This window comes from Epinephelus moara, chromosome 16, assembly GCF_006386435.1.
Source record: "Epinephelus moara isolate mb chromosome 16, YSFRI_EMoa_1.0, whole genome shotgun sequence".
Classification (NCBI taxonomy): Eukaryota; Metazoa; Chordata; class Actinopteri; order Perciformes; family Serranidae; genus Epinephelus; species Epinephelus moara.
Window position 1 is genome coordinate 43155924 of NC_065521.1, and position 13314 is coordinate 43169237.

General features: G+C 40.3%; 1 protein-coding gene across 2 annotated transcripts in view; it reads left to right on the forward strand.

Moving 5' to 3' along the window:
• The window catches only part of LOC126402875 (nucleolar protein 4-like), a 245629-nt gene that overhangs the window by 90553 nt on the left and 141762 nt on the right, over nt 1-13314 (forward strand). The window contains exon 1 of one of the 2 annotated variants that reach the window (XM_050065194.1): nt 1559-2642. The exons of the other annotated variant lie outside the window; for it this stretch is intronic. Coding sequence (XP_049921151.1) covers nt 2547-2642 — 96 coding nt within the window. The 5' untranslated portion in view covers nt 1559-2546. Of the gene's footprint in view, nt 1-1558; nt 2643-13314 lie in introns of those variants that run through there. 2 annotated transcript variants of the gene reach the window in all.

Consider the following 13314-nt stretch of genomic DNA (forward strand, 5'->3'; position numbering starts at 1 on the left):
TCTCACACATATGCACACACACACACATACGCACGGGTATCAGCAGCTTGATGAGTGTCGTGGTTGGTGTATATTTAAACATTTGTATATGAGTGATCCAGTGTAAAGGTCACTGTGCAAAAGAAATGAAACATCCAGTCTGTTCCCGAAGTGTCTGCGCTGGCTTTATGTTTGTCCAAGAAATATATTAAAACTCCAGCACCAGAATGTGCTTTTTAATATACTCTATATGCACTGAGAGGATTATTTTCACTGGAAGTCACAGCTGCTCGTCTGTTTTGGGCGGAGTTGGTTTCATATCTGTGGAGCTTTTTTGTTTAAGTTTTATTTTCTTGCACATTACTCAGGATTTATTATCTGTAAATAATTCATACTTTCACTTATAAATCTCACACAGAACAACATCTGTAGTTTGTTCCCGTGACTTATTCCACCGTGAATTTAACTCGTCGTATCTGACAAACTGCTTCTTCTCTGTGTGTATGAATTGGTGTTTTTGCGAGTTCATGTGTCGGTCAGTGACCCGACACGTTTGCAAGAAAAGTTTCTCCTCATTATATTTGTGTTCTGAAGCATCGTCAGCTGTTTTGACACCAAAGTAATAATTATGAAACAGGTTTGATTTTTTCACTGCTGTGACACTGAAACTATCAGAGGCATCTAGACATGATCTGAAGGGATGAGTCTAATTAAGTATTGCTGATCTATTAGCAATTAGGTGTTTGAGTTTAAATCATCCAGTTGACTGATTTGTATTGTGGGTAATTATGAAATCTGCTGTGACGGCTCTGATGACACATAACAGAAGGAAGGAGAGTGGATGGCTAGAGTAGGGGAAGAAATCTGTTTCTGTTGTTTTACATGGGTTTAGTGAGTGGCACACTCAGCTTCCAGATTATTAATTATTACAAAAAAGTCATGGCACAATCATATAAAGCAGTGTGTTCCAACTGAGTACGTCTCTTGTACACTCCAGTCCTCAGTGGATGCTTTTTATAAAATTTAGGACCCTTATTTAAAAAACACTGGGTCCATGCTGCCATCTTTCGTATATTAGGGGTTTCTTAAATCAGCTAGACCAGTCTCTGTACGTTTCCTTGAAATCAGTCTTTCAGTAACCCTGCTATTTTGAATGTCTATAATGCTATTTTTATTTTCTTATTTTTATTTTTTAGCTACTCATTTTATTTGTCATGTCCGAGCTGTTGTGTTCGGAGTTGTATGTTTAAAGATTGAAATAAATGTATTCCTTTAAAAAATTATGATACGGTAAAACTTGACTGAGTAGCCCGAGCTAATACTTGCTTAAATCCCCGAACTCAACAGACTGATAATTGGGACAGGCTTTTTATTCCTTTTTCACAAAACTGTTGCTCAGCAAAGTTCAAATGTTTATTTGAACCAGTATGAATATTACTAACTATTACTATTACAATTGCTACTAACTAAAATTAGCTAAAGACAGTAATAGTACAACAGTAATAATGCTGTTCAGTTTTAGTTGAAACTGTTTCAGAGATGTGTTTATTCAACTGTATGTTAATTTTGCATCATACAGAGAGGTGTTTCTGTTACTTAGCTGACCTTTAATGCTAAAAATGGGGTGGACAAAATAGCAGAAACATAAAATGAGATACGATACAGTACGATACGATGCGATGCAATATGGTACGATATGATACAATTTATTTATTTATTTTAATCCCCATTAGTCACTACTACTCTTCCTGGGGTCCATACAAGCAAACATTACATCATAGTGTTAAACAAATATATAACTAAAAATCAAAGGCAAAAAGAAACAAAATATATCCTATAAAACAGGAAAACTACAAAACAAAAAAATTAAAAAAACAAACAAAAGTAATAGATTAACCACAAAATGGTCAGAAATGGTCAGAAAACAAATAATAGTGATAACAATAATACTTTTACAGCTCAAAGGTAACTCTAGTACTATTAAAAACAGCATATAAAGTGATTGAGACTAAAACAAGACCAGGAAAGTTTCACATTGTCTAATGTCTAATGTCTGATGAAAAACCGTAGTCATTGCTACTATAAAAAAAAATGATGGTAAAGGTATTTTGGGTTTTAGACAATAACATATTTCTCAAAAAACAGAGCAGAGAAATGCAAGGGTTATCGATATGATATGATATGCTACCATATAAATAAATATATAAAATAAAAATACAAATAGAAGCAATAAAAGAGCAGTTAGACTCACAATTACAATACAAGCAGTAAACACATGACCAGAGCTGTACTCGAACTATCAATACTTTAATTAAAGATAGGATTTATTGGCTGTTTTAACTAGTGTACCTAATAAACTGGCACATGGGTGTAGTGCATGGGTAGTACAGTCCTCTCTGTCTCTCTCTCTCCCCGTGATGTAAGCAGCCGTGGCCCCGCCCCCCCTCCGGTTGCCACAGAGAGTCTTGAGGGTCCTCCTGTTGTGTGCTCTCACTCCCTCCCTTCATACAGCAGGTTATATTGTCCGGTTCTAATAAACACTAAAGAAAAAGCAAAGCTGGAGGCGAATGAATGAACCATTGAACCAAACAGCGGAAACAAGAGAAGCAGACTTTGGGAAACCGCGGCTCGACTTTCATGTTTGTAATCTTGCAGAAGTGAAGGTAAGAGGCGTTTTCTGCGTGCTTTTATTATTTATTTGTATTCCGGACTGTTCTCCTCCTCCTGCTCCCTGCTCCTGCTCCTGCTCCCTGCATGCTGCTGACTGAGTGTCTGCAGAGCTCTCCTCCTCCTCCTCCTCTGCTCTGCGGTCACATCACACCAGGAGCTCTGATCACTTATCGATACATGCAGAATAACAGTAATAAAACACTCAGTGAGACACTTTGCATGCGGCCAGTCTCCAGCTGGAGCGCGTCACTAAGTTGTATTGTGTTGTTGTCATCGCGCCCCTCTCGCACCGGGCTGCGTTGGAGGGCAGCAGGACTCCGTGCCACACCGCCTGCAGCTCGTTAAAACACCGGAGCTGCTCCTCACTCTCTGGCGGAGTGTGTCGGTCATTGTGCGGCTCCGGCAGGCCGCTCCGCTCCGTCCTGCGACAAGTATGATTATCATTATCATTCATGGCCGTGTTTCTGGTGTAATGCAGAGTGCAGTAGGCCAGCGTGCTCCTGACAGACGCACATTGTTCTGGTGCTGCCCGTGCGTGCGTGCGTGCGTGCGCGCGTCTTGGACGGCTGTGTGTGATTGAGTGATGAGCGTGTGCATGTGTCTGTTAGAATGTGTATGCGTCTGTGTATATGTGTGTGTATGGATGAGTGGGTGGGTGGGTGGGTGATGCGGAATGACCAAGCACCCGCACACAGTGAGGAACAATCGGTGGCGCGTGCCAAGCATCGAAACAGTGGCCTCTCATTTGAATGGCCCATTATGACATGTGGCGGAGGGCAGCACGGTGACATCAAACATTATTAAACACAGATTTTTAATTGTATCCCCCTCTAATTCCCACTTGACTAATAATATAGCATTTAATTTCTTTGGATTAAATCCAAAAAGTTATGAATCAAACATCAGATTTTGTCTTGTTTGTTCTTAACTTCTAGTGCGTTTGTTATTTCACATATTTGTGTAGTTTAATGACTGTTCTCCATAATCAGAGCGTAAAAATAATAAAATAACCCAACTAAATACTCTGCTAATGATCTTTAAGCGGCAGCAAACAAGGGAGTAACTATAAGTTCAGCATGTTAATATGATTACGCTGTTATTTTTAGACCTGTCATAATGTGCTGTGTGGGGGTTTGTGAAACCAGTGTAATAATATTCTGAGTTTTGTTAATTGATAACAGTTCTGACACCCTGCTGCTAAACACTCACATGTGTTTGTATTGTTGTTGGTTTGATTTTGAGCCGTTCTTATGCGTCCCAGCTGTGTTGAAAGCATCAGAATTGGAGTTAATGAGAAGGCGGCAACGTGGGACTCGTCCCGCTGCACATGGAGACAGTGTAAACAGTCTCTTCTCTCTCACTGTGTGACGACTACAGTGTCTCTCACTGTGTGGCACAGATGAAAATATAACGTCTCCACAGCTGAAGGAGTTTGATGATCCTTTGTTAGTTTCAACGAGAGACCCTTCACAGGCAGGTCAGAGGTCAGGGATGGAGTCTGGATCGTGAGCAGGAGCTGATAAGAACTCAGTGCCTTGCACGAGCGCCCTTCAGCAGGGGCAGAGGCTTTCTAACGGAGAGGCTCGAGCCGAGGTGCTCCAGCTGAAGGACAGACTCTTTAAGCGCCGCACAGACCTGCCTCCAGCATCAAGGATACTGTATACACAGTGTATGTTTCCATGGCAATGTCTCCCGGGAAACTGTCAGTTTGTCCAAAGTTGCTGCTGGTTGTTTTGAAACTCATGTTATTCTTTGTCCCTGTCAGAAGATAAAGACATCAGAGGCAGAGAGCTGTAGGGTGAAGCACCTCTGTGAGACCTACAGTGAGATTTAGATCCACCAGTGTCTTGTCGGATATCCACCACCCTCCATCAGTGGAAGGATACAGTACTGTCTCTCTTCAGTGTGCGGTGTGGTGTAGGTCAGAGCATTCAGCTGCTGCTTTTTAGGTCGCAGGTGAAAAGGCACATCATAACGTCGTCTACTGTTAGTCGTGTGCTCTTGTACAGTTTGGTTTAAACGTGGTTCAGGTTTGGTTTCTTATTATAGTTGCAACAAGCTTCCTTTGACACTCCAACACTTTGAAATGAAGCTGAAGAACACTAGTACTAAAAGTATCAGTTTAAGTTGAATTTGTGTATTTTAGAGGCGAGTTCAAGAAGAAGAAGTCAATCTTCAGAAAATTATTGTGCAGTTATTTTGAGAATTTAGTAATCATTTCATGGAGAAGTGTGTAAGATTTAGGGGGGATTGCAGATAACAACTGGCTGAAACTTCTCCCGGTTAGAATTCCTTCAGTGTTCATTGTGCAGGAGGTTTTTACCAGGAGCTGAATCATCCGCAGAGGTCGCTTCCTCTCCAAAACAAACCAACCAGGTGATTTAAACTGGTAAAAACACTGAATAAAACAGTTTCACGTTACAAATCAGTGTTTCTCCAACGCTGTTTGGCATGTTCGAGCCCAGATGTTAGCACCTGCTAATGTGTGCTCACCTTTCTCTCTGATAACTTAAGATCCAGACGTTCCAGAGGTTTTTACCAGGAGCCAAATTATCCACAGAGGTCTCTTCCTCTCCAAAACAAACGGACCCAGTGATTTAACCAGTAGGAACACTAAATAATGCAGTTTCATGTTTAAAAAATTGCCGTTTTCTCATCGTGGAGGGTCTTTTAACTACAGTGGCCATTGGTTTGTCCATTCTGGGCCACTGTAGAAACATGGCGGTGCAACATGGAGATCTCCGCAGGTGAGGACCTGCTCCATATGTAGATATGATAGGCTCATTCTAAGATAATGAGAACACAAGCATTCTTATTTTCAGGTGATTATACACTAAGAAAACATACTTGTGATATGATAGACTTTTGCCGATATATATCCCTCTAAATCCTACACACTGAACCTTTAAGTCATTTTTATGCAAACCTTTCAACAATCCACTGGTTGCAGTTTCTCCCATATGAGACTTTGGTGCTTGTCTCTGTTTTATCTTATTGTAAGATACATATCTTTGTGGTTTGGGGTGATGGTCGGACAAAAACAGGCATTTTAAGAGGTCAACTTTAATATTGTGGAGCTGTGTTGTTTGTTCAATTGAGAAAATAGTTTGCAAATTAATTAATAATGAACATAATTGTTAGTGCAGCTGTGAAGCATCATCAGGCCTCACATTGATAAATCACAGAATTTAACAGACTTGTGCTGTTACTGTCTGGCGTCTAAGGGGTTAAGGTCTTCACAGATTTTCCTTCCTCCACCCTCAGCCGTCTGCCTGTGGACAGTAAGGACTAGAAGAGCCTCTCCCAGGATAAATCCTCCTGCGAGGGCCTGCTTAGCTCCTCTCTGCTCTGCTCCAAAATAACTCCAGTTTTCCCCTGACCTAGCCATGTGCTCTGCAGGAGGGCAGGGGAGAAGGATAGCCTGCCCACTAATCCCCTTTTTCCCTTCATCCTCGTCCTCTCCCTCCTGGATGGGTTGGGTCCCTCTATTTCTGGAGTCTCTGTCTGCTGCACCTTGGGAGCGCTCTTTGTAGATTTTTGTTCTTTCTTACCTTCACTGTGTTTTTCCACTTGGCAGTGTTGGGGAGCGGTGAAGTACATCCTGCAGTCGCTGGCTCGCAGTTCAACTATATTCATATTTTCATAGTGATTCAAGTAAATTACTTTTTGCCAGTTTTTGTGTATTTACTGTAACTACTGAAATTACAAACATCTGATCTATTAAAGGAAAAGATTGACCTTTAAATTTCATTTTACTATAGGTTCTGTACTGTAATTGACCCCCCTTTGACCAGCCGCGCCCCCTCTCAGGGGTATTCCAGGAAGCTGGGTTGTCCGCTCACCTGTTAAAAACATAAGGTTCTTAAGTATTGATTTTTGCTATTTATTAACAAATATTCAGATAACTTTTTGCATGCATGCTGGGCTGTAGTGTCTGGAGGCAAATGTCTGACTGATGCACATCATCTACAAAACCAAAGCTGATATTTCTCGCACTTTCCCATGAATATTGGGGTATTTTATTTATTTTTTGTGTATATATGACCTGTGGACAGGTGGGCACTTTCTGCAGTAATCTTATCTGAGCGTCATTTCTTTGCTGTTTTGTGCCTTTTTTTGTATTATATTTTGTTATACTTTCATATCACATGTAAATTGTCAGTTTGATCATTTTTCTTACAAAGAAGTCAAACTAGTCTTTCTAAGTAGCTTTTGTTAACCAAACTAGGTTTCTCCCAAAGGTGGAGCTTTGCTGTAGCTCAGTTTTCCAGTGTGAAGTAAATTAGTGGATTGCTTTTGATAGATGTCATTCCTGCTTGTTTTGTTTTGGTGTTAATTATGGGTAATTAGTATCAGACACACGTCTGTGGTCCAGGTCTGCACCTAACAATTATTTCATCATCAAACATTATCGACTATGATGCTAGACTGTCCATCACAGTTTCCAAGAGTCAATATGACGTCTTAACACGTCTCCTTTTGTCTGAATGATGGTCCAAACTGAGCTGAGCTACATATCGACATTACATCGATGTCATGATATGAGGCGAGATATTGTCTTAAATTCTGAATATCATAAGTGTATTTTCCTGTTTTAAAAGGCTGCATTACAATAAAGTAACATAATCTTCTGAACTTACCAGAACTAATTTGGCATTATATCCATATTATTGATGATTATCAAAAATCTTATTGTGTAAATTTCGTGAAAGCACCAGTAGTCAAAACCCTACAATACCGCCACAATATTGATATTGAGGTATTTGGTCCAAAATATATTGATATTTGATTTTCCTGGTTACATAAATCAACTCAAAAACCACAAGCTGCCATTTTCAAAATAGCAACAGGATAATAGCATGGAAATAAATGTTTGGCAGAAAAATTACCTTAATCGATTGTTGACTGTTAAGCACATTGTTTCTTCAGCTAATTGTTTCAGCTCCTGCTCTTTTAGTTACTTTTCTAATTTCAGATTTATCATTTAGTCTAAAATGTGCAAAAATAGTGAAAAATACCACAAATTATCCAAAGTTCTTGGAGTGACTTGCTTTGACAATCCAAAGGGGTTCAATCTACAATGATGATACAAAACAGACTAAAGCAGCAAAATTTCACATTTAATGACGCTGTTTTTTTGCTTAAATAAATTACTTAAATGATTAATCAAAAATCAAAATGGTTGGGGATTCATTTCCTTTCAGTTGACCAGTTGTTTCAACACTACTTTGGTGTGACTGAGTATAGTGAGTCTAGTTCTATGTCTCTCCTTCCTCTGTTGCTCCTTCTGAGGTTTTTCCTGATCTAAATCGAGGACCTAAGGAGAGAGGGTGTCGTATGCTGTGCAGACTATAAAGCCCCTTGAGGCAAGTTATGATTTGTGATACTGGGTTATTTAAATAAAACTGGCTTGGTTTGTTCCTGGTAGGAACGTCGTTCTGTATAGAATACATCACTTCTTGACTTATCTCCTCGTGCACGTCTGTCTGCCATCTCAGTCTCTGTCTGAATAGATCTTTAGATTTTTGTTTTTGCCGTGTTATTTTTTTTTTTTCTTTGACACTTTGGTAGTTGTATGTTCGTACATCATTCTCCACCAAACACCTGTATTTCTTACTAAGTGGATCTATAAGTGTTTTCTTCCAAATCATCATTCATGCTGTCTGTCTCGCACTCGATCAGCGCAAAAAGCACTTCAATCTGCTTCTAACAATAAGCCTGTCGAGCTCCTCCCGCGGCGGCTCGCAGTGAAGGAGGCCGCATATCTTCAGCTGTAGCCTTTTGTGAAATGCCTTCGCAGAGAGCTGACGGCTGCAGTGAGCGCTGCTGTCGTATAGTGTTGCATTTTCCCGACATGACATTTGTAAGATATCCATCTTAAATCCAGCCTGTCAACATTTCCATGCGATGATGTGAAGTATTTGAAGGCATGATGGTCACAAGCAGAATCACTCTACTTGCCAAGACCATTAAATGTAGAGGAATTCTTCTCGGTGAAATTGTCGAAGGGACATTCATGACTAATTTGATGGCATTAGTACATGCTGACGCACATCACAGAGGGAGAAATGAGTAGTTCTGTAAGACAGAACAGGGAGCTGGTCGACTATACATATCAATCTGAATATATATGTCCCCCTACCTGTACGTCTTCTCTGGTTTCAGACAGAAAACACTGATGTTTTTTTGTTGTTGTTGTATTTTTCTTTGCTTTTTTAGAAAGTGTTGTTTGGCCCACTGATCTGTTTTGGACAGACAGGGTCACGACATTAGATGCATCACTTTTTAGTGTCCCCTGGAAACAGTTTTTATTGTGCTATGAGCTTCTTGCAGCACTTTTTCTAAACGCTGCGCACGTGTCGTCTCTAAAAAACAATACAATTTTAGCAAACTTTGTAGATGTAGTAGATGCACCCTAATTTAACAGCACATTGGATTATGACATTAAATCCTGTGCACTAAGTGTTAACATTATATTTTATCAGAAAGACCAACGACATGTTAACCAAACTAGACTTTAGAGCTGGTGTGTTAGAGTCCATTAAAGGCTGAAGATCAAAAGTTGATATTTTTACTCCCCTGCAGATGAGTCATCGGCAAAACGACTTCACCTGCGCTCCCTTCAGGTGTTAATTATACAGGAACTGTTGGCAGCACAGGAAGCAAGAGCAGGGTATTGAATTGATCCTTATTTCAGTCTTTAAGTCACCAAAAAATGAATAACCTAACGGCAAGTAGTCTCTGTTGTCTGCTTTAGTTCTTGGCCGGTTTGGTCGACCCTGCTAGGATTTTACCCTGAAGCTGAAAACGGTGATTCAAATTGAATTTCTCAGTCTGACAACTGATACCTGACGACATTTGAAGCATACTGATCAGTTTAAATAGCTTCTTTGCATATGACGTCACACGTTAGTGTGCTCTCCAGATGGAAGGCAGACACCTGGAGGCAACAGACACAGCACAAATGCCTGGTTTATGCTGTTTATGGTTATTCCAAGTGATCACACTGGGAAAAAACAAAGGCCACTTTAAGTATAGAAAATAGCAGGACTTAAAGGAGAAGAGTAAAAATAAAAACCTCACTGACAGCAACGGCAGATGTGACTTTAACACCTCCGTCTTCAGTCTGGAGAAGTGGAGGAGGAGTCAATTAATGTCAAATGGTAATGTCAAAGCGTTCGTATGCTTGGAGTTAGATGCAATTAACAATGTGATATGACAACTTGTCCTTAGCCATGACCCAGATTTTTAACAGCATTTCACCAGACCTCTGGGACCGGTTGACATGACGTTAGTGGGTAACAATAATAGCTCAAGTTAGTGTACATTAATTTGTAACGCTAGCTTGACAGTGGTGCATCTATATACAGTGCTGAAATATGTGCTTCTTGCAGTGCTTTTTCGAAATTGTGTGCACGCGTTGTCGAAGTGGTGCTTGTTTTGTGTCTAAAAAGACAGTTATACTCAAGTACAATTACTCACCCAGCCACAAACTACATGGCAGTGGTTTCAGTCGTGGACCCAACAGCACACAAAAATAGTCCACCAGACTCTTGTACACATTTATCAACTTGCCATGTAACGTTAATAACGTTAAGAGGTCTGGAGAATGATTTGTAATGATAGTCGTGTCCACATTGGGCAGTTTGGTCAAATCTTTTTTTCATTTTGTATAGATCACATTCAACATGAGGTTCAATTCTCTGAAGATACCTGCTGGCTGCAGGTTCATCCAGACCTTTTATGAAGTTACATTCCTCTATTTCCAATTCTCACAGTGTATGGATTCATCGCCTCCTGACCTCCATCTGAATTTAACATGTAATAGTCACGTGATTGCAAACAAACTATTGTCAGAATCTGTCAAGTTGGGACTGAAAGGTCACATGTTTCTTTTCTCCTTCTCACGCTCCTCATCCAAACTAGCTCGTATTCTTTAGCTTTCACTTTGTAGGGGTCCACAAGATCCATCTCTATATTCCCTGGCGACCACACTGTTTAACATGCAGGGTGCATGTTTAGCTGCAGGATCATGCCTTTCTCTGTTACAAGGTAATGGTTACATTGCAGCTTAAAGAAACTTATTCTAGATCTAAATGTTTTTTGCCACCTTTTTACAGCAACATGACAAAATGGGTCAGAACCCACTGAATATGAAGTGACAGTAGATTGGATAACGTGGTCTAAATGTTGGACTAATTCGCTGCATACATTTAATAAGACAAACTGATGTTCTTGAAGCTTAATTTAAGGTACTTTTCTCAGTAATACTTCCTGTTATGAAAGCATTGTATTATAATTGTAATGGTGGGACGTTCAGCAGCTTTCTGCTGTGAAAGTCTCTTAGTGTTCAACTGCTTCTGCCTGGCGGGCGGCTCACTCGTGCTCTGAGCTTGATGAGCTCAGCCTATTGTGTGCAGACTCAGTGTTTGACTAGTGTTGCCTGAGGCAGTGTGGAGTTCCCTGGCCTTTATAGTGGAACCATAAAACAAGGAGAGGTCAAACACTTGAGTGTAAACACATTTTTTAGGTTGATATGGCAGATCAGCAGAGATTAAACCCACTGCATGTTGGATTTGATTATTTATATGACATGTTTTAAACCATTTCAGTTAAGTGAATGGATGACGGCACAGCCAGGTAGATATTTGAAATTCCTATTTGTTGAATTTTCTTGACATTTAGACGTAATTCCTCCAACATCAGCCAGGCAGAGTCTGATTCAGGTCACCTGTTCAAAGACGGATGTATTGTGCATAAAATGCAAAGGATCAAAGGACTTTATTTGTTCATACTATTTTCTCTTTTCCCCTCACAGTGAAGCATGTTTTCAGAGCCCCCTGTGGTTTCTCTATTTCACTTGCTCAGGTTGTATTTCTTTCTTCCTCTGCAGGTTTCGTCTTATTTGTTTAAGAGAAGCTCAACAAAACCTAAACCTTCAGGCAGACGTGGGTGTTGAGGTTGAAAGAGGTGGGGTTTTGTTTAAGTGTTCAGAGGGTTAAAGTCTTTTCAGAGTTCACAGCAAACTCTCAGAGGGTAAAACCATTCAGCAGCTCTGTGTGAAGAACATGTTAAAAAGATTTTTCTGCTCAGTGCTTCACAGTTTTGTTTGAGCACGAACATGTTTCAGTTCTTAAAAGGGTCTTGTGATGACACAGGGGTTTTGAATCAGATGATACACACTGATACACGTGTCTGACTCTGTACTATATGTTCCTTATGGTTGTAGCTACGTCACAAAGTAATAAACTGTCTCGCTAAATTGTGAAAGGAGGACCATAAAGAGAGAAAGCTTCACAGTAAGAGCAAAAACAAGACTTTGTAGCCACGTTGCTGTGAGGGTTAGTGAACAGAGAAGACGAATGGTAGGTGAAGGCGCAGAATGACAATGAATTTGTTTGGTTTGTGGTGTAGGTCACTTGTTCTGTCAGGGGCACTGTTCCCTTGAATAGGTAAAGCAAAGCTCTGGACAGTTTACCCCAAAGTCAGAAATACATATATTTCCTCTTCCCTGTAGTGCTATTCATCAGTCTAGATTGTTTTGGTGTGAGTTGTCGAGTGTGGGAGATATCGGATGCAAAGATGTCGGACTTCTCTCCAGTATAATGGATTTAGATTTCATTCGTCTTGTGGTCCTCAAAGCACTAAAAAAAATGACATTTGAAAAGCTCAACAGCAGTGTCTCTTTCTAGAAATCATGACCTGGTTACTCAAGGGCTGAAAAATTAAGCTAACTTTTAAGTGTTAAAAACTGCAGTTCCTCTGATGGCCACTTGAGGCTTGCTCCAGAGGCCAGTCAATCCCAATAGAGTGTGCCAGGGCTGACGTCAAAACCCGGAAGTTTAGCATCGCGCTGGTTCCCGAAGAGAAAGTGAATGTGATTTTTGCATTGCGTTTTGGATTATGTCAGAAAATAAGCTCTGTGGCTAACACAAATTTATGATACTTACAGGTTTTGTTCAGCGAGATAATCTTCACATATGAACTCCTTTCATACCGCATTTGAAGCTTAAATGCGATTGCCAGAAGTAAAAAGCTAACGTTAGGCTTTAACGGACTACATGACTACTCCACGGTCGCATGACGCTTGACGTCACGGCCACTAAGCTTTCAACTGATTTCGGCCGCTTTATTTTAAAAACATTGTATAATGGGGAAATCGGACTGTTTAAGCTAAATAAGAAGCTGTAATGACAGACTGCCAGCACTCTCGCCTGTTCGGGGGTGATGACGTTTAATGTCCCCGACAGGGTTTGTATGCGTATTGAGCAACTTGTTAGCACCCGCCTTTTTTACGACATGTAAAAGCTTCAAAATTCACAAGTAGGGTATTTACTGACGTGTTTTACGTCGTAGAACAAAACCTGAAACTCGCTTAAGCTTTTGTTAACCACAGACCTTATTTGAGGCATTTTACCAAAATCCCATTCAAAAAACGTATTGACTTTTAGACGAGAGAACGGGAAGTGCTAAAAGCGCTAACGGAGTTCCGGGTTTACTGGGAAGTGCTAAAAGCGCTAACGGAGTTCCGGGTTTACTGGCACACTCTATGGACCCCCATGTTAAAATGCCCAGCGTTTACAGCAGAAATAAATATGTTTACAGCCTGTTACAAAAATGGTTTTGGTTTCTATGACTAATTTTCACGTTCATGACAACAGCGCG